This window comes from Dothidotthia symphoricarpi, assembly GCF_010015815.1.
Source record: "Dothidotthia symphoricarpi CBS 119687 unplaced genomic scaffold P153scaffold_17, whole genome shotgun sequence".
Classification (NCBI taxonomy): domain Eukaryota; kingdom Fungi; phylum Ascomycota; class Dothideomycetes; order Pleosporales; family Dothidotthiaceae; genus Dothidotthia; species Dothidotthia symphoricarpi.
Genome location: NW_022985024.1, coordinates 342,419 through 365,495, shown reverse-complemented (window position 1 = coordinate 365,495; position 23,077 = coordinate 342,419). Strand labels below are relative to the sequence as shown.

General features: G+C 52.6%; 9 protein-coding genes across 9 annotated transcripts; 4 read left to right on the top strand and 5 right to left on the bottom strand.

Moving 5' to 3' along the window:
- Positions 1-267: 267 nt before the first annotated feature.
- On the bottom strand, positions 268-1,064 carry P153DRAFT_388483 (HAD-like protein; the record flags this gene model as incomplete). The annotated part of the gene is made up of 2 exons (XM_033670756.1): positions 268-938; positions 1,001-1,064. 2 exons carry the CDS (start codon positions 1,062-1,064, stop codon positions 268-270), a joined length of 735 nt encoding a protein of 244 aa, XP_033520835.1.
- Positions 1,065-1,429: 365 nt separating this feature from the next.
- On the bottom strand, positions 1,430-2,741 carry P153DRAFT_378028 (ISP domain-containing protein; the record flags this gene model as incomplete). Its single annotated transcript, XM_033669772.1, has 2 exons — positions 1,430-1,856; positions 1,915-2,741. The coding sequence occupies 2 exons, from the start codon at positions 2,739-2,741 to the stop codon at positions 1,430-1,432; spliced, it is 1,254 nt and encodes a 417-aa protein (XP_033520834.1).
- A 2,001-nt stretch (positions 2,742-4,742) lies between these two features.
- Positions 4,743-7,295, top strand: P153DRAFT_297463 (Aminomethyltransferase folate-binding domain-containing protein; the record flags this gene model as incomplete). The annotated part of the gene is made up of 1 exon (XM_033664156.1): positions 4,743-7,295. One exon carries the CDS (start codon positions 4,743-4,745, stop codon positions 7,293-7,295), a length of 2,553 nt encoding a protein of 850 aa, XP_033520833.1.
- Positions 7,296-7,664: 369 nt separating this feature from the next.
- On the top strand, positions 7,665-8,859 carry P153DRAFT_433590 (Metallo-hydrolase/oxidoreductase). The gene is made up of 7 exons (XM_033673034.1): positions 7,665-7,721; positions 7,787-7,829; positions 7,886-7,973; positions 8,033-8,107; positions 8,160-8,193; positions 8,248-8,679; positions 8,738-8,859. Exons 2-7 carry the CDS (start codon positions 7,805-7,807, stop codon positions 8,846-8,848), a joined length of 765 nt encoding a protein of 254 aa, XP_033520832.1. The 5' UTR covers positions 7,665-7,721; positions 7,787-7,804; the 3' UTR covers positions 8,849-8,859.
- Positions 8,860-9,006: 147 nt separating this feature from the next.
- Positions 9,007-12,942, bottom strand: P153DRAFT_433589 (P-loop containing nucleoside triphosphate hydrolase protein; the record flags this gene model as incomplete). The annotated part of the gene is made up of 2 exons (XM_033673033.1): positions 12,721-12,942; positions 9,007-12,671 (listed from the first exon to the last, which is right to left on the bottom strand). Exons 1-2 carry the CDS (start codon positions 12,797-12,799, stop codon positions 9,007-9,009), a joined length of 3,744 nt encoding a protein of 1,247 aa, XP_033520831.1. The 5' UTR covers positions 12,800-12,942.
- A 150-nt stretch (positions 12,943-13,092) lies between these two features.
- On the top strand, positions 13,093-16,146 carry P153DRAFT_322299 (uncharacterized protein). Its single transcript, XM_033665172.1, has 2 exons — positions 13,093-13,330; positions 13,382-16,146. The coding sequence occupies exons 1-2, from the start codon at positions 13,154-13,156 to the stop codon at positions 16,025-16,027; spliced, it is 2,823 nt and encodes a 940-aa protein (XP_033520830.1). The 5' UTR covers positions 13,093-13,153; the 3' UTR covers positions 16,028-16,146.
- Positions 16,147-16,151: 5 nt separating this feature from the next.
- P153DRAFT_346161 (uncharacterized protein) lies at positions 16,152-20,002 on the bottom strand. The gene is made up of 4 exons (XM_033666112.1): positions 19,316-20,002; positions 16,965-19,264; positions 16,520-16,900; positions 16,152-16,433 (listed from the first exon to the last, which is right to left on the bottom strand). The coding sequence occupies exons 1-4, from the start codon at positions 19,742-19,744 to the stop codon at positions 16,292-16,294; spliced, it is 3,252 nt and encodes a 1,083-aa protein (XP_033520829.1). The 5' UTR covers positions 19,745-20,002; the 3' UTR covers positions 16,152-16,291.
- P153DRAFT_77727 (uncharacterized protein) lies at positions 19,836-20,328 on the top strand. The gene has a single exon (XM_033673394.1). The coding sequence runs from the start codon at positions 19,928-19,930 to the stop codon at positions 20,174-20,176; it is 249 nt and encodes an 82-aa protein (XP_033520828.1). The 5' UTR covers positions 19,836-19,927; the 3' UTR covers positions 20,177-20,328.
- On the bottom strand, positions 20,293-22,944 carry P153DRAFT_369154 (cysteine proteinase). The gene has a single exon (XM_033668693.1). The coding sequence runs from the start codon at positions 22,712-22,714 to the stop codon at positions 20,528-20,530; it is 2,187 nt and encodes a 728-aa protein (XP_033520827.1). The 5' UTR covers positions 22,715-22,944; the 3' UTR covers positions 20,293-20,527.
- Between the last annotated feature and the right edge of the window lie 133 nt (positions 22,945-23,077).

Here is a 23,077-nt window from a genome sequence, read left to right as displayed (position 1 = left end):
GACAGCGAAGCAGGATGGGGGCGGCGATGACATGGCGACGAGGCTTGCTTTGACCGTGGGAAAAAGGAGGTGTTGATGGTATGTCCTGGTGAGTGACGTGTACCTCTGGGTGAGGCCCTGGGGGAGTGTTGTGGTTGTGTATGAAGCGAGCCACTCGTTTTGTGGTCCAGTGGGTTGGTTTGGTGCATGTCGAATAGTACGAATACCTTTTGTGGAAACAATAACAAGTCAGATTCTATACTGACTTTTACACACACAGTAAATTCCTCATTTTACCGCCGCAACAATCCTATCCGCAAGCTCCGGCAGCGTATCAGCAACAACATCCGTCTTCCCAAACACATCCTCCAAAACCTCCTTCTCCAACACCGTACAATACGCCGTCCTAAATCCCGCCCTACCAGCCGCACTCACATCCCACGAATGCGCCGCCGCAAACCACAACCCCGCATCGGGCTCCACCCCAATCCTCTCCTTAACCTTCTTATAAGCCGCGAGCTCCGGCTTCCCCACGCCCACCTCATCACACGTGATCAGATTCCCGCTCTCAATCCGCACGTCCCCTTTCTCAAAGTACCCCGTCACTCTCTCGCGGTCCCCGCTCGTAAACGCCCACACTGTCCATCCCGCATCTCGCAAGCGCTCCACGCACTCTTTCACACCTGGTCGGACTTGGCAGTTCTTGTACTCTTGCATGAAGTACTTTACATCGTCTTCTGTTGCGATGCTCCTCGGGTCAGCGACGCCGGCAAAGTGCAGAACGCGGAAGAAGATTGCTTCGAAGACTTTTGCGAAGGGCACGTATTGGCCGGACAGGGAGAGATACGTGTACTCGCGCTCTGCCGACTCGAGCCATGCGAAACCTAGAATCCGTGCGGAGATATTGTGTTCACTGAGGGTGGGGCCGAGACGGCGGTCGATGACGGTGAAGAAGTGCTCTGGAGACGAGGATACAATTAATAAATGTGTTAAATAGTATTTGGACCGGAGTCTTGCTCACCGTAGGAGACAAGGGTTCCGACGACGTCGAAGACGATGTGCTTTGCTTTAGGATCTGGAGGCATGGTGAAGTTTGCTGTGAGTAGTAGATGTGTGCTGTGGATATGTGAGGTGCGAGTATGCTGCCTTTTGAATGCAGCAGTATAGTCCAATGACGTCATTGGCTGGAAGGAGAAGGAGGAGGAGGATCCGGTCAAGACTGTTGTTGATCTGTAACTACACACAAACTACCTAGTGTGGCTTCGTTGGTGAAGAATATACGTTTGCTGCCCAAAAACCATCATAAGCGCTGCAATGCCGAACATAGAACGCCAAAACCCGTCCAATATCAATACCAAAGTGTACTAACTGGACAACCAAATTGGGCTTCCCAAGCAAAACACTCCCAAACACCATCATCAATCCCATAATTCGTTACCACATCCCCAACTCACCAAGCCAACTCGCTCTTCTCGTTATCATTCCCACACGCCAGGCCCTCGCAAAACTCCACATCCTCATTGCTAATCACCGAGTTGCCCACGTTCTCCAGCTGTTGTTTCGCAGGCCACAATTGCTTACCCGCCGCCTTCTCGCGCTTGTTGTGCTCCATGACCACCTCACGGCATCGCTTCTGGATAAACAGCGGGCCCTTCTCCATGTGTGGGTGCATCTCGCCGTTGATAAAGACACCGTTTGAGATGTTTTCTTGCGAGCGCTCGCACAGTACTTTGTCCTCTTGCATGACGCGCTTGTACATCTGGCTGATGAGCAAGAAGTCCTCTTCCGAAGAGTTCTTGTTGCGCCAGACCTCGTAGTACATGACGGATTTTGTGGGCGAGCTGGGGAGGAACTTTTGCATGAACATGAAGTGCGGGCTGGTCGTCTGGTTAGTATACGATAATATCATGTGATGCAGATTGAGGGGAGACTTACGTGACTGTCATGGAGGCGTTGGGGAAGAAATAAGTCGAAGCAATCTCCAGGCCGTTGTCGCGCTGTTCCTGTGTCGTTGCGGGGTCGTGTTGGATGTGATCAGCTTTGCAGTGGACGTCGTAAGACTCGACGCTGACAATGGCACCGATATCTGGGTGTGTCGTCTTGCAGTGGTAGCATTCGTTGAAGTTGTCAGAGAGGATCTTCCAGTTGTAGTTTCCCTCCTGGTTCCATGTGTGGTCGAAGACGTAGTCGTCAAAGTTGAATTTATCATATCGTGCTTGTTCGTCTGCACCGCCGAACTGCTCGTCCCAAGCGACATCTGGCACCTCCTTCGAATCCATGTTGATCCACACGAAGCCATTCCTGTCAAGACGTGTGTGGATGGGAAGGAGTCCGTTCTTGGCCTTGTCGAAGGTGGGGAGGTTTTGGTAGCCAGGGGCCTTTGCTAGGTTGCCGTTCAGACCGTATGACCAACCATGGTATCTGCATGAGAATATTTTCGAGTTGCCCGCTTCTTGCTCTACGACGGGATAGGCTCGGTGTCGGCAAACATTGTGGAAAGCATGGATTTCGCCCTGTCGGTCTTTGGAGACTATGAACTCGTAGTTGGCGATACTGTAACGGAGCCAGTCACCTGCGTTCTGAAGTCTTGACTTGTGTGTGATGATGAGCCATCTGCGGGAGAAGATGGCGCGTCTCTCAAGCTGGTACATCTCATCGGAGGTATACCAGTTGCCAGGCAGAGCGCGAACAGCGGTCTTCTCTGCTGGCGGTGGAGCGGCTGAGCCACCGAAGCCCAGGTAGTTGAATAATGATCCGACCATTGTGGGCAATATGTGTGTATGGTTGGCGTAGAAGAAGGGTTTTCCAAAGAAGACAGTGTGAGACAGTGTCTTTGATGTGGTAGAAGGATAGTTGATCTTGAATGTGGTTACCTGAAGACCTCTTCAAGTACTATTATATGGCTATGTGGCAACGTCATGCCCTCAACCTTATCGAGTAAACGGACACCCTATCACCCCATGGGGAAATCACTTCCATACGCTTACGAGAAGTGATAGCCAGTGAAACGTACGAACGTAATCGAACAGCGAATGGTAGTCAAGCGCCACATACAATCAGCCTTTACTAACGTCCGCTGCACCTCCTAGGTCTGCCATCGTGATCCAGTATACGATAAGGCAGGGGCTGAGACGGCGCGCCAGAAGCCCAAACCCTTAGTGTGCCGAACGGCAGCCCGACTTAATCATTGATTTTGCGTGGCTCCAGTGGAATATTATCGTGACAGGGTTGGAAAACAAAAGTTGGTACTGTGCCCCTCGCAATCGCACGGACCTAAGCTTATGGTATGGATCTGATTTCCGAATTTGGACATCGAACGCCAGCTCCAGTCCCGGCTGATCTTCGACTACAACGACAATGGGACCGGTTGCATGCGCACTATCGAGCCTTTCCCTAGCTCTTATCAACAATCTCTCCTTGCATCGGATTGCTGAGTTCGTACCATGTGGATATGTGTCGATGGTGTGTTGCAAAAACTCACCATACTAGACGGCAGACGATCGTTATAATCTGTCTGAATCAAACAAATATGTCCTCGACGATGAATGCATCCGTCGGATCTTGAGATGCGTTAGCGACAGAGGGGAAGGACACACCGAGTGTATGATACAGCCTACCATTACGCCTCTCCCGGACCAGATGGAGCCAAGTGATCTCGTATTTCGAGACCATACCCCTCACTGCACGTTTTCCATCTCACGATGGTCCGCGGTGCTCTTTCGAGTGGAAACTGGGTCTCTGATTTGTACCACCACTTACGTGTCTCTCCACGAGTGGTTCTGATTAAGCCATGGACTTTCACGACTTGACTTCGTACTAATCCTTGATTGAACGAGGTAGATAGCTGACAAGACGTGTTTTCTGTCTTATTCTGTCTAGTTGCCAACACTCGTTTTCGAATGGTGCCTTATCTTGCTATTCATATCTCAATGGGAGTCCTACGGAAAGGACATGATGCTTTGTATGAAACGACATCTCATATTTCCTCTTGAAGGATGAGCTTCGTCGTCGTAGAGCACTCAAAGCTGTCTTTGACGGGCATTGGCAAGGGGAACGCATTAAGAACCCACTGTTCATGGGCTATCTCGAGTGGGCGTTGTTGCAATGGATTGTTGTATTCGGCTTATCGCAATGGATTGTTGCACCACTCACTTCCAGCTGCTGTGGCAAGGGTAAAACGAAGGAACTATTGTGAGTCGTGGAATATTACCATATGTTCATGGGATTCATGGCCAAGAACGGATGCAGACGTTGATTACCAGTCTTGCCAAGCAGAGCATCCGAGCAAAGTTTTGTCGTTGCAAGAATATGTTGTGTGGGTTGATTGCAGATTGCAGTATAAAAGGTATTGGAAGTAGTGGTAGTCCTGGGAGGAGTGAAACTTTCGAAATCAACAAGATGCAAGATGATGTCGACGCGAGGGCGGGGTTCGCTGAAAGACATGTAGCTCCGGATTTGGGTCCTAGGACACGATAACATCAAGACTAGGCCCGTTTTGGCAGTCAGGACCCTTCGCCCATGGTAGGTATACTTCCCCGCCAAACGTCATCAGAGCCGCATGCGGGGTGGGGAACTGCGATTCCAGCAATGCCATTATGCTCCGAGTGCGGAAAGATTTATGCTTTTCTGGACACGCTTAGTGGCGGCTGTAGAAGAGCAGAGAGCAGCGACTGCCGATATGATCTGTGATAGAGCTCCTCATAAACAAGAGCGTTGCCGGAAGCTCAACCCCCCAATCAATCATTCTCTCAGTATTCTTGGCAATGGCGACTTCACAACGCGTTGTCATCATCGGCGCTGGCATCGTCGGAACGAATCTTGCAGATGAACTGGTCTCGCGAGGATGGAAGAACATTACCGTCGTCGAGCAAGGTCCGTTGAGCATGCCAGGCGGTTCGACCTCACACGCACCCGGCCTCGTATTCCAAACAAACGCCTCGAAAACGATGACCTTATTCGCAAAATACACAATCGAGAAGTTTCTGGCGCTTGAACAAGATGGCCAAAGCTGCTTCAACCAACTGGGTGGCCTCGAGATAGCGACAACACCAGAGCGTCTTGAGGATCTCAAGCGAAGGCATGGATATGCTCAGTCTTGGGGAGTCGAGGCGCACCTCATCGATACCGACGAGTGCGTTAGGAGATATCCTCTTCTCAACAGAGAGATTATCTTGGGCGGCCTGTACATTCCAAACGACGGGCTCGCGCTCGCAGCTCGAGCAACACAGTTACTCATCGAACGCACTCGTAACGCTGGTGTGCGTTACCATGAACACACGGTTGTCACAGGCATTGAGAAGGACAACGGCCATGTAACGGGCGTCACCACAAATAACGGCACCATTCCTGCAGACATCATCGTGTCGGCGGCTGGTTTCTGGGGCGTCGAAATCGGAGCCATGGTCGGATTGAAGGTTCCTCTCTTGCCGCTTGCGCATCAGTATGCGAAAACTACAGCCGTTCCAGGTCTTGTCGGCCGCGATGTCAACAAGAGAATAAACGCAATGAACGCCGAACTGCCGATTTTGCGATACCAGGACCAGGACTTGTACTACCGCGAGCACGGAGAGCAGTACGGTATTGGATACTATGGCCATCGACCTATGCCGGTCGTTGCTGCGTCACTCGGCGTGACCCCGAAAGAGGTGGACGATAAGCATATGCCATCACGTCTCGAATTTACCTCCGAAGATTTTGAGCCTGCCTGGAAGGCAACGAAAGAGCTACTGCCTGCGCTACGGGAAACAGAAATTGCTGATGGCTTCAACGGTATCTTCTCGTTTACTCCAGACGGCGGGTCCGTTGTTGGGCAAGCCCCCAACCTGGATGGATTTTGGGTCGCAGAAGCCGTTTGGGTGACACACTCAGCTGGTGTAGCACGAGCCGTGGCAGAGATTCTGACAGAAGGCCGATCAAGAATCGATATTGCTGAATGCGATGTGAGTCGCTTCGAGGAGGTTCAGCTCAGCCCAGAATACATCAGCGAGACCTCCCAGCAGAATTTCGTCGAGGTCTACGACATAATTCACCCCCTCGCCCCGAAAGAGTCACCGCGCAACCTACGTGTTAGCCCCTTCCACGCCCGGCAACGAGAGCAAGGTGCATTCTTCCTCGAAGTAGGGGGTTGGGAACGGCCACACTGGTATGAAGCGAATACGGACTTGGTCAAGACTCTTCCAACAGGGTGGCGACATGTCGATCGAGACGCATGGTCGTCAAAGTTTTACTCCCCAATCGCCGCAGCCGAGGCCTGGAAAACGCGCAATGCAGTCGCCATGTACGACATGTCCACGTTCCATCGATTTTCAGTCTCCGGACCAGGGGCTGTCCACTTGCTTCAACGGATTACCACGAGCGATGTTACCAAGCCATCAGGCACCATTACCCACACACTTCTCCTCAATGCCCACGGTGGTATTCTGAGCGACATCTTTGTATCGAGGCTAGAAGATGATTCGTTCCAATTAGGTGCCAACACCTCTACCGATCTCGCCTACCTCGCACGTGAGGCTCGCCGTCAAGAAAAACACACTCCTGGCCAATGGGTACAGGTACGCGATGTGACAGGCAGTACCTGCTGCCTCGGTCTGTGGGGTCCTCGAGCGCGAGATGTTATCCGCTCGATAAGTTCCGAAGACTTTAGCAATAAGGGACTCCCATACATGGGTGTGAAGCAGACAAGTATCGCTGGAGTTCCTGTGACAATGTTCCGGAAATCATATGTCGGAGAGCACGGTTGGGAAATTCAAACCACGCCAGAGTACGGGCAACGCCTGTGGGATGTCCTTTGGCAAGCAGGCAAACCCCAAGGACTTGTTGCAGCTGGACGTGCTGCATTCAACGGATTGCGACTGGAGAAAGGAATTCGAGCGTCGGGTAGTGATATGTCATCCGAATACAACCCGTACGAAGCCCGTGTCACCTACGCGGTTCATATGGACAAGAAGGAAGACTTTGTCGGCAAAGCTGCACTCCAGCGACTATCCAAGCAGGCGCCCACACGGCAACTCAGATGTCTGACTGTCGATGATGGTCGTTCCATGATCCTCGGCAAGGAGCCTGTCTTCCATAACGGGCAGACTGTAGGCTATGTCACCAATGCTGCTTTTGGGTACACGGTCCGCAAGCCTGTTGCATACGCATGGTTACCAACCAAGGTACAGGAGGGCGACTCGGTCGAGATTGAATACTTTGGCAAGAGAATCAAAGCCACGATCACAGCGGACCCGCTGTACGATCCGCAAGAGCATCGTCTTCGCAATGATGGTCCATCGAGCGAGCCTGAGCTGCAGAGGAGATTAAAGTCGTTGCTGTAGGGGATTTGGTGTTGAGACGTGAGATGAGAATAACGACTTAACCTTACGCATTGATGAATATGGCGCAATTGTGTTTAGATATGAGATCATGACAACGGCGCTCTGCTCGTAGATTAGCTAGCATCTGGATGCGATCGAAGTATAATGAGAAGTTCTTTGGATTGTCAAAACATATTTTTGAAACCAGCTTTCTTGCGTGAGACCTTGTACGCGTGAGAGTTGCTGTATTTGACAGAATAGAATGTAGGCGTGTTGCTTCGTAATCGAGGTGGTTGCCGAATTGTCGCGATGATGTCACCACGAACCACAACCTCCATGTCACTCACACTATTCCGCCAGGTCGTCTACAGCACCATCCTTATGACCTTACTCGCTACCGCTATCAAACGCTTCTCGCTACCGTCACTCTCTAGACCAATCGCTACGGTAAATGCCTTTACCTTGTCGCAGGTAGACACCAAGGTAGACACCCAGAAGCTAACGCCAAGCAGCCGGTAACTTCACGCGCTATGCATATCCAATCAATTCCCATGTGTATGAGCACCTTGATGATGAAGATGCCAATGCCAATTTGCTAACATGCTTGTTAGGGGTGGGCAGTGGTAACAACTATGCCTATCTCGTATCAGACGACAAGACAAAGGAAGCTGTGATTATCGATCCAGCCAACCCACCCGAGTACGTTAACATGCATGAGTATGGTTTCGTTCCTCTTAACTAACACCTTCTGCGGGTAGAGTGCTCCCAGTCCTCGAGGCAAAGGCAAGAGGAGACGGAAACCTCAAACTGACCAAGATCATCAACACACACCAGTAAGACACTATAACCCCATGAAAGTTTACAGTGACTAACCACTCTACCCAGCCACCACGACCATGCCGGAGGGAACAGCAAAATAGTACTACCCCCAAGCACCGCACTCCAAAACCTCCCCCACTAACCAACTACCCAGTTGAAATCCTTCAACGTGCCCATAATCGGCGGCCGCGACTGCGACCACGTCACTGAAACGCCAAGTCACAACTCGACCTTCAACATCGGCTCGATAAAAGTAACCGCGCTGCACACGCCCTGCCACACCCAGGACCACATCTGCTTCTTCGCCGAGGACGGCAACGACCGCGCCGTCTTCACCGGCGATACGCTGTTCATCGGTGGCTGTGGCCGTTTCTTCGAAGGCACGCCCAAGGAGATGCACAAAGCACTCAATGAGACACTCGCGGCGCTGCCAGACGATACGAAAGTCTACCCCGGGCATGAGTATACGAAGGGTAATGTCAAGTTCGCGAAGACGATTGTGAATGATGCTGCGGTTAAGAGTCTCGATGAGTATAGCCAGGCGAATCAGGAGACGCAGGGCAAGTTTACTATTGGAGATGAGAAGGTATGTTTGTTATGTTATGCTGGCTTGGGCGTGACTGGCAGTTGCTGACTCGATGCAGAAACACAACGTCTTCATGCGTGTCAACGATCCCGAGATTCAGAAGATTGTGGGCCAGACGGAGCCGATTGAAGTCATGCGCGTCTTGCGGGAGAGAAAGGACAAGTCCTAGAAAGGCAAGGTCAACTTCAATGATGATTTCGATATGCATTGTATTAAGCTATATGGCGAAAAGATAGTCAAATGTCCAATATCATCAATACATCATCCACTCCCAAATAGCACATACACCCACTCACTCCCTTCCTACGCCCACCCATCTCACCGCCCCTATTCCTCCTCCCCAACAGCATCAACATCAACATCAACATCCATCTCCTCCCCCCCACTCTCCGCCGTCCCCGTCACACTCACACTCGCAGCACCCCCATCCCCCTCGCCCCTCCACCCCAACCCCGCCCACATCCCCCCCGTCCGCATAACCTCCACAACCCCCAACGCGCCATCAAACCACCTCTCGCGCCTCACCATCTCCCTAACCCCGCCCTCCATCGCAACCCGACTCGCGCGCGTAGTGCGCGGCCGCTTCGCCCGCCCGCCCTCGCTCAGCAGATTGGACAAGCGCACGCGCTCTGCGTCGCGCAGCATCTCGTGCGCGACGATGCTGCGGATGTAGGGCGCGAGGTCGAGCGTGATGACGCGGAAGGCGCGGTCGAAGGAGGAGAGGGTTAGGGATGAGGAGGACGAGGGTGTGGGGTCGGCGGGGGCGGCGAGGACGTCGAGACAGGCGAATGCGGGGCGGGTAAGGGGGCGGTTTATTTGCTGGTTGAAGCGGTGTGTGAGGATGGATTGGGTGTGTGTTGGTTGGGGGGCGGGGGCTGGGGGGAAGGCGCGCTGGGTTTGCAGGTAGGTGGATGTGTAGAGGGAGGTGTCGAGGTTTAGGAAGTCGGTTTTTGGGTCGGTTTGCAGCGGGGAGGCGGCGAGGGTGTAGCTTTGCCGCTCTTTTGTGGGCATGGGCGGGAGAGTGGGGTCGGTTGGTTGGTCGTGGCTGGAGGTGTAGGAGGGGAGGTCGACGCGGCAGTAGATGTCTGCTGCGCTGAGGGAGTCGGTCAGGGCTTCGAGGCGTTCGAGTTCTTTCAATTGGCTGTTCTGAGTGAGCGGAGATGATGTGTTGTTGCTCCATTCCGTCGGGTTGATGCCCCAATCTCGCCAAGCATCCTGGAGCAGCTCGTCTTGCTTGTCGAATCCAGTGTTGTTGTGTGACTCAAAAATGTTGTGAGATAGCCATCCCATGCCGGATTGATATGTGCCCTCACTGGCGACTCTCAGCAGCCGACCGTGCTCGTCGACATCCCTCCCGGGTGGCCATCGCTGATACATCCACTCCAGCCCACCCTTCCGATCGCCCACAGACATCTGGCACCAAAGATTCAGCTCGGCAATACTAGCGCGGAGGTCTTGGTTCTTCGAGTAGAGCAGGTCGCTGATAGCTTGTCGTTCGAGTATGTGACCTTCTCTACCCGCCAGAACGAGTAGGTAGTCCGTTGCGAGATCGACCTGAGGCGGCTGAAGACGAAGTATAGCAGCCAAGGGTAGGTCCTGTACTGGGATTTGTCGCTCATCGTTACAGGTGATCACGATTGGCCGTTTAGACTGCGAGGCAAGCTTTATAACTTGGGACCAGAAGTGTTGGTCTTCTTCGAAGAGGATGTCCGCTTCCTCGAACAGGATCAGGGACTGTTTCTGAGACTTGCGCTGCGGTCCAGCGATTGGCAGCATGGCCTGGATAGCAGAGGTCGGCGCTTTCTTTGGTTCGGGTGCCTTTGGTTTGATTTTGGGTTTTGCTTGCGTTGTGGGGCCAGATTTGAAGAAAGACATCATGGTGCCTTGTCGTCCACTGTCGAGGTCTTTCTGGAGGGCGGTGCTCATACGCTCATTGTCTGTGTCGTCAGCCGGCACAAGTTCTTCTCTGGCTGATGCTCCACCTCGCTGGTGGTTTACCAGGTGGTTCGCTGTCATGTCGCCGACTTTGTCTTGGATATCCTTTCCGGAGCGACGGCTCCCAGAGTTCATCTCGAACACCTCGAAACCTAGCTCTTTGGCTACGGCGTATACAGTTGCGCTTTTTCCACAACCGTGCGGTCCGCTGATAAGAACGACGTTCTTATTCCTAGTCCAGAACGGCCGCCTGTAGGATATGCTCCGATGAACGCCGGCTTCATTCACATTTGTAATTTCTACCATCTCTTCATTCTCCTCGAAATCGTCCCCGACAATGAAGTCATCCTCGATCTTCCGTCGCTTCTTCCTAGGCGGCTTCTTTGCTTCTAAGGTGGTACCTGCCTTTGAAGGATCTTGTGCACCTCCAACTGCCATGACAGTCAAGCTTTGCAGCCAGTCTTTCAAGACAGATGCCTCATTGTTGGATCCGAGGACGTGTGATGCGCATTTGGGACTGTATTTCTGAGTCCATACCTGGCCTTCACATATTCCGTCATCGAAAGGTGTCAGGGTGTGCTCGATTTCACTGAAAAGCGTAGTGATAGCTGGATGAGCATATCCCATATTCACATCTTGTGCGCCAGCCACTGGCAATCGCGTACGAACTTGATTGCGCACTCTTCTTTGCAACTCAGAACCGGTGACGAGTAATCGACCGGGTAGGCGAACATCTGCTGGCGGTTCGAAGTTGGACCTAAGCGGATCATGCTTCTTGTGAATGTCCCGCGAAAGCTCCTGCGACAGCTTCGCGATCAAGCCTTCCTCTTTGGGAAATGATGCTACGGTACTTTTCATCTTCCGAGGTCTTATTGGGAGATGTGTGATTGTCTCATGTTTAGCATACTGATATGAGCCCGCCCCGTCAGAGTTGCGAACGTGGGCTGTTTCTCGCGTTGGCCATGAAGCTTCGTTCAGCCCGGACTGCTTCGCAACTCGACTGCCCAAGGCTGATACTCCAAATGTCGGCATTGGTTCAGGTGATTGGCCTCTTCGAGTCTCAGCTCGTAACTTGCCTGGGGTACAAGCGCTTTTCCTCGGCGTCGGAGGAGGTTGTTTGGGAGCAGATTTAGCAGCAGGGTCGTCTTTTGTTTGGGCACTTTTGTCAAGAAAGAATGGATGTGTGACCTTAGGTGGGTCGGCAGGTTTCGAGGGCACTTTTTTGGGTTGTCGTCTCTTCGATGAAGGCTTGCTATTGAGGACATCTTCGATCTTTTGGCCAATCACTAATCGACTCGTAGCATCCGAGCCATACCTTATGATCGTCACAGTAGGAGAAATCTTGACCTTTGGGGGTCGACCTCGTCTTTTCCTTGGCGGACTTGAAGGTTTTGTGATAGGTTTTGGTGGACTTGAAAGAAGCTTTCCGTTCTTGCTGACTTTGATCTGCTTCTTTGGTGTAACTTTTCTCGGCTGGTTTTCAACAGTATCAAGAGAGGTGTCGGTATTATTGGCGTCTATAACGGTTTGGGTGGAGGCTTGCGGTGTACTGGGGCGCGGGAGGTCCTGAGCTACGCTCGGTGGTTGGACGTCCGTTGAGTTGGCCATTGCCGTGTCGTCGTGCAGTGTGACATTTAAGGGCTGGTCCACGTCTTTGGGGTAAGTTGTTGCCGCCTCTGCCTGTGGTTGCTCTTGCCAATCTGCGTTCACTGGGAGTGATTGTACAGGAGCTGTCGGGGCAATGGAAGGGTTGGGTGATTCTGTTTTCCTCCTCTTTCTTCCATCCGGGTTTGTGTCGTCGTCATGAGACGGCTCTTCCGAGACATGTCCATGGTCAGTCGCCCCACTGGCGCCCTGTGCCTTTGTACGAAGGGTAAATCGATCCAACGACGCCTGGTTCCTGGTATGGGATGTGCCATTCTTCTTTTCATTCACGCCATCGTTCTTCCGTGTCCGTTTCTTTCGCTCTTTAGGAGGTTGTGCACTCGTAGGTGGCTGTTCGTAATCGTCATCGTTTAGGTCGTCGCAGGGAGTTTCGTGTATTGGTGCTTGGTCTTCTGTCTTTGTATGAGCATAGTTGCCTACTTAACCAATGACTAATCGTACTAGGAGCTTTGGAGAAGAAAGGATGCAAGGACTTGTTCTCTTCTAGATGCATAACGCTTTGTATAGCGCCAAGAGCCATTTACCGAAAAGAGAGAGAAAACGGGTGCATGCTGTGACAAAACTAGATTTCGAAAACGTAGAAGAGCATGTAAACACTGGTAGCAGGGGCCAACGACGGAGATGAGACGGTAACAGTCGTTGAACGCGAGAGATGGACTCAATTAAAGCACGGAAACGCGACGTCAAGACTGGACGCGACGCGATTTGCGCCACACGTCAAGCCACGCACTAAGAATCGGTCCCCACTTTTATCTTCTAGCTCGAGGTGCCAAAAAAATATGTCGGCGATTCCAAGTTGGAGCTCACCCACGCGGCTCGAGCACCGGCTCACGCAAACTTCGGACAACCCTCAGCACCTGGCCCGGAAATAAACATGTCTTTCGACAAGGAAATCGGGGCTCCATTTACGCTGGCGTCGCTGCCAAAGCCCGTCAGCTCGACCAACGGGCGCACGCATGCGGCTGGTGTGTGCAGCATCAGCGGCATCAAGAAGAGGAAGCGCACTGAGATCGTCGTTGGCCTGGATGGCGAGTGTGTCTCTATATACAGTGTACGTCCTGTCTAACATGTCTGCGCCACCATTGGCTGACCATGTCCAAAGCTGCAAAACCCACAGCTCGTGACGTCGCATGCCCTCCCTCCCAGCGCCTGCCTGACCACGGCGCCCTACTCGATCTACCGAAAAGGCTCTTCCAAGACGTCGTCCCAGCGCTTCACATATGTCTCTGTCACAGAATCGACGTCGAGCGACAAGTCTCAGCTGGTCTGCTTCCATGAGAAGATCTCGGGAGACAATGCGCACACAGCCAAGACATCCTATGCGCCCTCAAACTCTGCGCACGTCGTCGCCCTCGACTCGCTTCCCGTCCTAGCTGGTGGTTCAATGAAAGATGCGACACACGATGTGCTCGCTACTTTTGACAATGGAGACGTCGTTTGTCTTTCAGCAGACCTTGAGGTTGTAAGATGGGTCGCAAACCTGAAAACAGTAGGCCCGTCCAAAGCATCCGGCTTCGCGATCGAGCATGTTGCAGTGGCAACTGCCAAAGCAGTAACACGAGGCCTACTTAAGAGTAGAGAGGACATTGCAGCCGTTGTGAATCCCTCAGCCGAAGAAACATCGGATCTTCTGGAACTCACTCAGATAATTTGTATTGTTGGCCGGCAGCCGGACAGTTCCAGGATCCTGAGACTTTTGCAGGTCCAACCACGATCGCAGGATCTCAGCACAGCCCCTCTAACACCTCTGAAGCACTTGCTCTCCTGGGACCTCCCCACCACGTCAAGCACACCAACTTCCACTACTTCCGTACCGTACTACGCTTTACATGCCTCTAACGGTTCTCTTCATGTCCTGACAGAAGGAGCTCTGCTTGCATACGACTTCTCTGGAACCGTGCCCAAACTTCAGTCGGAGCTGAAACTTCCAGCATCAAGCATTGATTCATTTCTGCGCATTTCGCAGGATCTCCTTTTCACAACATCCGGACACACATGCCGTGTATTTGATACCAAGTTCAATTCCCTGCAAGCCCTACTTTCCTTGGATCCTGCTCCGAATGCCTCAGATACGACGAACCCCACGAAAAAGCGAAAGCACACCCAACCTGGATCGGGCGAGCAAGTGTCTGGTGCCCCAAAACTGGTAGCCTACTATGCCGACATTGGTCTGGTTGTTGCTGTCCGAGAAGACGAGATTTTCGGTATGCAATTTGGAGAGACCGTCACACGGAAGCGAGTCAAGACCGAGGGTACGCTACTTGTTGATGCTCTAGGTAAGGGCATTGCGACCAAGGACTTGCAGAAGTGGCAAGATAGAAAGGCCAAGCTCGATCGATACGTCAAACACGGGAAGATTGCCAAGTTCGAAGCAACTCTGGCCGCAGACTTGGGTATCGAATTAGAGGCGGCAGATTTACAGGCGAAGCGTGAAAATGAAGTGAACGGTGGGCCTCTGACAAACGGTGTCGGCCCGAAGATTCCTGACGTGGATACCATGGCCCTTGACCAGCCCGACGAGGAGCCCTCGGATGATCAACTCCGCAAATGGATATTACCCAAGGCCATCCCCGATATACATCGACAGCAACACCGCCAGCATGCTTTATATGCGTTAAGCCGAATCTTCCAGTGGGTAGAAGTTGACGCAGGCGAAAGTCGCCCACGCGGCGCATTGAAAGTCGATTTCTTTCCACCAAACGTCTTCCAATGGCTACTTCAGACCGGCAATCTCACCAAAGAGTCGATTCGCAGATCGAAGCTGGACGATGCTCATGGTGATACTCACCCAGTGTCGTCTATCGCTGACGGAGATATCGTCAAGGCTCTCATCGACTTTGACCCAGAGCTGCACATCGTCTCGGCCGTCCTCAACCACAGCCATTTCCTTCCTGTAGGCGAAGTAGTACAGGCTATTAAGCTCCTCATGCAAAGTTTGGACGATGAACCAAACGCCGATGCAACGACAAAGCTTCTCACGAACGGCGCTGCGCCAGAAGAAGAGATGGATGTTGACATCACCTCAGAAATTGAAGCCGCCTCCCATGAAATCGACCACGCCCTCTCGGTCCTTGACCACGGTCTCCTCATTCGCAGCCACACCCTCCGCCCTGCACTTATCCGCCTCCACACCTTCCCCGCGCCACTCATCAGCTCCACCCTGCGTTCCATGCTTCCGCGCCGCGATCTCGAATCCCTGATCCGACTCCTGCACCTCGAGCTCAAGAACGGCGGCTGGACATCGCCATACGACTTCATTGATTCGAAATCCTCGCCCGTTGAAGCACAGACTGAAGATCCAGACGACCACGCCGTATCAATCGTCGCCTCCCTGCTAAGCAGCACGCTCGATGCAATCGGCGCCGGAGCCTGGCTCGCACGCTCCGCCAACGAAAGCAGCGCGGACATTGTCCAGGCTCTGCACGCGGATACTTCTGAGGCGCTCAACGGCTTCTGGGAGGCACGCTTCATGCGAGGTCTGCTATCAGAGTTCCTGCGCTTTTCCTCCACGCTGCCGAAGACGCAGAAGCCGTCTAACAAGGCGATGATGAAGCAGGGGAAACCGTTCTTGGCGAATGAGAAGCCCGATGAATTGCCTATGCTTCCGCTCGGCGCAAAGGTCGAGATGGGTGTTGAGAAGATGAAGAATGGAAAGGGCGGTAGGAAGGAGGAGAGGAGTAAGCGCGAGATGGGTATGTTGATCAGTCAGCGGGTGCCGAAGTATAGCTTTGAGAGGGTGATTGTTTGAGCTGGCGCGGTGGCATTTCTGTGTATAGTTGAGTATGTATGTATGAGATGAAAGATGGTTTATCACTAGACACGCAGTTCTGTGGAAGGTATCTCAAGAAGGAAAATTATCAATGTGGAATCTTCATGTTCATGTTCAATAAAGTGAATTGCATCGTAGCCAGTGTCCATGGTCTACTCTTATTACACAGATTTTTTCTACATGACCACCAACACATCCTTTACTTACAACGGCTTTTACAAAGATTTCCCCAACGCCACACTACTAATCCCGCTTCACCGCACCCTCGCCCTCCCTCCTCCCCTTAACAAGCGTCTCAACCGACGACGCCGACGACGAAGCCGACGAATCCGTACTCACAACATGAAACGAAAAGTCCAGCTCACCGACAAGTTTCCGTACAGTCCTGTACACAAAACATTAGCCAACACGCTCACATCCCCCACACACCCAACCCCAAACAAACCCCCCCAAAAAGCAAGAGAAACATACCTAAACAGCCTCTCAACATCCATATGCACACACCTCGTACTAACCGCCATAACCGCAAACGCCGCATACCCAGGCTCAGCAATATGCCGGATACTCAGAATATCCGTATCCACAGCCTCGAGTTTCTTGCTCAGCTGGTACGCCTGCGGGAGGTGCAGGTAAGGGGGCAGGGGCTGTGCGTTTTGGATGGAGGAGGAGAGGAGGGCGAGGAGGGAGGTTATTTCGTGGCTGGTGATGTTGGCGGGGGTGAGGAGGTGGCGGAAGGAGGTTGTCCATTCGGGGGAGGCGGGGGGTGGGGTTGTGTGGGAGGGCGTGGGGGAGGGGACGTCTTCTTTGAAGGATTGCGAGGCGTAGCCGAGGAGGGAGGTGTAGTTTACTATGCTGTTTTGGGGGGGGTGGGGTTAGTTCGTTGGTTTGGGCTTGTGGGATGGGAAGGGAGACGTACTTATTCACGTATCCGATAATCGCCTCGTACTCTTCGATCGGGAACTTGCCCCCGAGCGGAAACTCCCACCGCACGAACCCAGAGTGCTGCTTCAGACCCTGCAGCGCAAGCATCTGCTTCGCAAACACCTTGTCGCGTGCTTTCCGCAGCGCATACCCGGCGGACTTTTTGTCGTTCTCCTCGTCGCCTGCATTACCTCGGATCCGTGAGAGGACCTGCTCGTGCATGATGGAGTAGTAGTTGGCCGAGAGATACAATGCGCCGCCGAGTTTCTGCCTCAGCGCGGAATGCTCTGTGATCGGGTATGGGAAGACAGTCCAGATGAAGGCGACAGCAAGTCCGCCAGCCACCGCGGCTACACGGTAGGGTCCGAGGAGGTAGATGGGGTATGCAGGCTGGTTAGTCGTGGCGGTCGCGGCCTGGACGCCGATCTTGCGGACCTGTAATTCGTATCCGACGATAAGGATGGTGGAGATGGAACTGATGATGCCCGCAATGACAAACTGAGGCCTCTTGATAACAATGTAGAAGCCCAGCGCGACGAAGAAGTACAGCAACACAAGGATACCGGCAGTGTTCTCGTTGGGAATGTACCACACGAGCCAGGCGAAGATCATGGCCACCACGGTGCCGCCAATACGCAGGATGAACTGGAAAAGCGTCTGTCCAGCCGTGGGCGTCATGGAGATGGCAATCATGATCATAGCCCAGACGAGGCGGTTCTCGACGAAGAAGTCCTGCGAGTCGTGCAGGAAGGCGACAACACCCACCGTCATAGTAGCACACGCAGCGCGGAACCCAAACACAGACTCGGACGAGCGCAAGAAGTGCGACACTCCACGCACTCCGTTGCCGAATCTCTCCCATGCGTTTGTGGGCGGCAGATGTTCGGGGTCCTTCCTACTATTCCACGCCTCGCCCATGTACACGACCGTGTTGTTGGAATCGACGCCCACGTTTGTCGTCTCGTCGCCGTTGGACGAGTCCTGTTTTTTGAAGACGCACTTTATCCATTTTGCGAGTCGTCTGGGGCCAGGGGTGATGATCTTGCTTTTTGCTGCTGCTTGGTCGTGCTCGTCTGCAAATTCCACAAGATCAATGATCGCGCGGCTGATGGAGTTGAGCAGGAACATGACGTAGAGTACCGTGTAAAGCTGGCGTTGGTCGCGTTTCCGAGTCGTAATGCTGGGTAGACGTTTCAGTGTTTCGTCGTCGTCGAGTGCATCCGGGGCTGTGAAGTAGTCATCACGTAGTTTGATGCCTTTGTTCTCGGCCCAGTGACGAAGTGTAGGCTCCTTGATGCCGAGGAAAACAGCAGCCTGTTGTTTCAAATATTCCGCAAAGTTGTCGTCTCCTGGCTTCACCATGTCCCCTTTGGCTTCCGCATCGGTCTGGTCCTTGCCCTTCTTCTTCTTTGGCGGTTTGACGAACTGCAACTTTAGGAGCGAGTGTGCGAGGCCGTCGTCCAGCGCTTGGAAGATATGATCAAGAGGTTCATGGATGAATCGAAACATCTCATTCCATTCTTGCACATACTTCTGATGCAGTTTTTCGTCCGCCTCTGACACGTCTCCATCCCAGTGGTTGATCTCGGCTGCCCGTTCAAAAAGATCCATGACCGAAGAAAGGCCAAGAACCGGCAAGGAAATTAGTTTCAAGTGTTTGAATATAGATTGGAATTCCTCCGGCGTCAACTTGCCGTATGCGAATTCACGTTTCGCAAATTGTATGTCTATGGCGAGTTTTCCGTGCAGTTCCTGGAGAGCGCCCGTCATTTTCTGGATAGCCGTTACCTCTGGTCTCGCCTTCGCCTTTGGCTTCTTATCTTTCTTGTTTGTATCCTCGTTTTCATCTTCTGGCATGTATGTCTGATTGAACACATCTGTATCTTCTAAACTATGTATGTAAGCTTTGTGTGCACCTAGAGCACCTCTCAATATCGTGATGAACCCCGTCATCTCTTTCTTGACAACCGTTCGACACGACGTCGGAAGGACGAACAAAGACACGCCCGTCGCCAGTGCGAACCCAGTCAAAAACGTTATCAAGAGCTTCCTAACCAACGTCTCGCACTGTAGTGTAGTCGAGAAATAGAAACTGGTTGTCGCTGCAACGTTGATCTGTATGGCATAGAGAATCGTTGGGAATGCCAATTGCGGGAACTTGGCCTTGGTCGTGTTGATCGCCCAAGTTTGGAAAAAGAGCCAGACGCCAAGGACAGCCGACTGCGAAGAATTGTAACGCTGCGGAGGCGCAGTCGGATCTGTCGTGTTTTGCCGCGCTTTGACACCGCTCCATGTCTTGTGTCACATAGTCAGCAAAGCACATGTTAGAGTTAAAGAGATCCCTACCATCAAGAGCGACAACGCAGATCCTATGCAAAGTCCAGTAATATTCAAAAGCATAGTCTGGACAAATTTCGCTCTCGGCATGATACAGAATCCAATGATCGAAGAGATTGCCACGAGATACCCAAGCGTCGTATAGAACTGTGCAACTTTGTCCGCCTGAAACATGGCAATCGCAATCGTTGGAGGTAGAGCTGCTTTCCCCATCATCAACGCGGTAGGCACATCCAAACCCAGCGAGCTCCACGCTGTTTTCAGTTTGGATGGAGGCTTAGTCTTCGTCTTTTCTTCATCCTGGGGCTTTTCGCCAATTGGCGAGGTTGAGGTATCTTGTTCTCGGGTTGTCTCTCGGCTCGCCTGGCCCTGTGCATTTCCATTGACTTCCATCTCTTCTCCATTCATTCCATCTCTTGCCCTTACTTCAAACGCCATTGCACCGTCTGATATCCCGATGGCCGCTCCAGCGCACCCCAAACCCAACCGTTAGCAAGATGCAATTCCGATCCGGAGCGTCCGCAAGGTGATCCGCGTCGGCCAGGCAATTTCGAGCGTCAGCGAGATGATCTGCGTTAACAAGCAGATCCCAGGCAAAACACTTCGCAATTCCAGATAGAGATGGGGACAAAGAGGGCGAAACCGCCTCGGCGAAAAACATTGCGCAGAGCGCCGTCGTTCACCAGATTCACGCGCCGAACGGCCAATCGAGCGCGATCGACGTCACGGAAATATCTCCTGCACGTGAGTGGACGAGTTCTCGGATCAGGATCGCTAAGTGCTGATCCGGGACGTCCTAGCCGGCGTACCCTGCTTAGCGGGGCCATTGTCTGGCGGCTGAACTGTACCAAGGACGACTACATGATATAAGGTTTGGCTACCAGATACAACAGTGATGGGCGGACGAAGGAACTCGGGGAAGGAAGGTAGCCGAGCGAAGTGTTAGTTTCAAATTAATTTCAATCGCATTGTTGAGAATTGACCGTAGGATACGAACACGAATTTCAATCGACCTAGGATGATCGATGTCAAGCTTGAACAATGCGATTTCAATTAATAGGCGCTATCATATCCTCCATCTGCACCATCCCACTCCTTGTCTGTTGCGACAGATCACAAGAAACGAACGCCTATTGGACTTGTTCCAGCACCAGGTATCATGTTCAAAACACCAAACTCCATCTAAACATCAAGTCTCCGTGTCTTCGCTCCACTAAAACTCTACGTCGCAGAAACAAGCGGCATTCTCATCCCACTACCCTGTCCTCTTGCAGTACCTGTGCGCATCATATGTGGTGAGAAGGACGGTGTGTTCTTGGGCGTCAGCGGAGCCATGTCTTGTGGTACCGGTGGTGCAACCCCCTCGAATTTTTGCGGTAATGTGTCTTTTGGTGTTGGTGGGTCGGCTTCAGAGTCTGAGGTACAGTGTGTGGAAGGCGCATCTTCTGAGCCCATTTCACTCACAGTTTCGGTATCTGTATTGTCGAGCGAAGCTGGTGGTATCATATAACCCGAGAAACCCAGAGGTTGCTCTTGCGTTACAGAGGGAGATATAGAGGCAGGAGGAACAAGATCAGCAAGATCGTCGTCCTCTGGAAGAGGGACTTCCGCAGCACCAGTGTCTTCGTCGCCCTGTAGCAGTACAAGTGGGGGCAGAGGAGCCTCCTCGCTTATAGCCGACGACGTTACTATCGGGTCCGTTTCTTGTTTCGCTGAAGGAATAGGTTCGTCGATATGTTCGTAGAACAGCATGAAAACATCACCCCGATGTGCTTGACTTTCTGGCACTGCATAGACGGAATCATCGCTGAAGCGCCACCACTGTTCTCCACTCGATCCTTCCTTCTCTTGCTCTGCGCCTTCGTCATCTGCGTCTGAACGACCAGCTGCTTGAGGATGTGGTCGATAGCAAACATAGTGCCCGTTTCCGTGCGAACCAGAATGTGTAACAGAAGCTCGTAAACGGTATTGAAATGGGCTCGTAGTCATAGGGTCGCCCTCAGCAAGCATAGATTTGGTCGGATCCCTCGGCCACTCCTCGAGACACATGTCAGGGTGTTGTGAACCGCTCGGTTGGCTACCTAAACACCAGTTGCCTAGGTCCAGGATTCCGGGGTATGAGATGGCAGCATGGTTTTTGTACTGCATACCGTTTGTCTCGTCGAAGATGCTACGGTTAACATGGAGGACCAATGATTTGGGAGCGCGAGCGATGACCGCCTGCTTCGATTTTGTGCATTGTATCCAGTTCTTCTTCGGTACGTTGAATGTCTTTACAAGAGTTTTGTCCTCGAAATCGTCCTCGTCTAACGCTTCCTGCACAGCGTTTAACTTTGCTTCGAAGGGCGATCCAGGCTTCGCATTGGCGATTGGGGTAAGCGTGCCCTTGAGCTTGAGCAATGTACATTTTGCGCATTCAACGCCATCGATGTATTCTAGGCTCGTATACTCGTCGAGGCACTCGCTGATGTCGTAGCCGTAGCTTCTCCCTAGCGACACAGTAAGGCAGTTGAAAGGGATAAGCGAGAGGCCGTCCGAATGTCCGCAAGTCGTGCAGCCAACGCGTTGAGCGAGCAAACCGTCGAGGGGATTTGGCATGATTTTTGGTGGTTCGATTGGGGTTCGAGCGTTGTCTGCTTCTTTTGTTGTTCCTGTTTCATCGTCGCTTTCTGCCTCTGGCAAGCTCAGACTCTTCGTAGCCTCCAGCCAGGAGACAGAGGTTCGCCTCTTGCTGCTCGCAACCTTCTTGACCTCCTCATCCAGCGCATCCAAAATCTTCGAATAGTATTCCTGCGCATCCTGCTGCTGAAACGTGCTCATAGACTTAAGCTTGCCGCGTATCATAAAATGCTGTCCGTGGCTCTCGGGAGCGTTCAGCTTGCTGATCATGTCGTATAGCGCACCGTTTGTTGTTTCCTCGGTGAGCGACGCATGTTCCGCGGTAGTCTTGGAGAGGTAATCGCGCAAAGAAGGGAGTGAGGCGAGTCCTTGGACAATACTGTTCTGGTAGCACGAGTTGTCCCAGTTGCCCAATCCTGGTGGCACATCGCTTGGGCCTGTAGACAGTGCGCCCGTGATGCTCCTAACACCTTTTTGTAGCAGACTTCCGCTGTTCAGGCCAAATATGCTGCTCAAGATGCCGCCCCCACGCTGCATAGTATCGTCGTTGGGATCCGTGGCAGAGGACTGGCTGAGCGACGTACCGCGAAGACGCAGTACACCCGCAGACATGTGAACAAGCTGATGAGCCCACAGCCACACAGGATAGCCGAGGAGCTCCAAGGCTTTGAAGAAAACGTATGCGCCGGCAACAGTCGCAAGCAAAACCGATGTATAGAGCGTATTTGAGTCCGGAGCGTTCCACCGTTGAACAGGATCCTCGAACATGGGGTAGTTTGAGTAGCCCATGCTTCAAATTGTCGTATAGTGATCTGTCGCGGTGAAGACGGGGGCAGGAAAGGTATTTATAGTGTGGAAGGTGGAAGAATGAGACAGAGCGAAGGTCATTCAACCCTCAGGCCAGCGTATAGACAGACTTGGACAGAACAAACGCCGTTGTGTTGAGTTTGTCTGCGACATGGAGATGAGAGACAAAGTGACGCGTTTGAAGCGGAGCGATGGCGATAGAGGTGTCAAAGGAGAGACAATCTTGCGGGCAAGCCTGTGATTTCAGGGTCGCTCGGCACTTATTACCACCGATATGACGCTAAATCGGGCCCACAATAATTCTGGTGGGGATCGTTCCAAACCTAACTCTCGAGAAAAACATCA

Coding starts and splice junctions, on each gene's coding strand:
- P153DRAFT_433590 (XM_033673034.1), top strand. CDS start 7,805: ATGCATATCCAATCAATTCCCATGT. Junction 8,108..8,159: donor AAGATCATCAACACACACCA/GTAAGACACTAT, acceptor CACTCTACCCAG/CCACCACGACCATGCCGGAG. Junction 8,194..8,247: donor CCGGAGGGAACAGCAAAATA/GTACTACCCCCA, acceptor CCAACTACCCAG/TTGAAATCCTTCAACGTGCC.
- P153DRAFT_322299 (XM_033665172.1), top strand. CDS start 13,154: ATGTCTTTCGACAAGGAAATCGGGGCTCCATTTACGCTGGCGTCGCTG. Junction 13,331..13,381: donor AGTGTGTCTCTATATACAGT/GTACGTCCTGTC, acceptor CCATGTCCAAAG/CTGCAAAACCCACAGCTCGT.
- P153DRAFT_346161 (XM_033666112.1), bottom strand. CDS start 19,744: ATGGCGTTTGAAGTAAGGGCAAGAGATGGAATGAATGGAGAAGAGATG. Junction 16,901..16,964: donor ATTATCGGATACGTGAATAA/GTACGTCTCCCT, acceptor CCCCCAAAACAG/CATAGTAAACTACACCTCCC. Junction 16,434..16,519: donor GATGTTGAGAGGCTGTTTAG/GTATGTTTCTCT, acceptor TTTTGTGTACAG/GACTGTACGGAAACTTGTCG.
- P153DRAFT_77727 (XM_033673394.1), top strand. CDS start 19,928: ATGGGGACAAAGAGGGCGAAACCGCCTCGGCGAAAAACATTGCGCAGA.
- P153DRAFT_369154 (XM_033668693.1), bottom strand. CDS start 22,714: ATGGGCTACTCAAACTACCCCATGTTCGAGGATCCTGTTCAACGGTGG.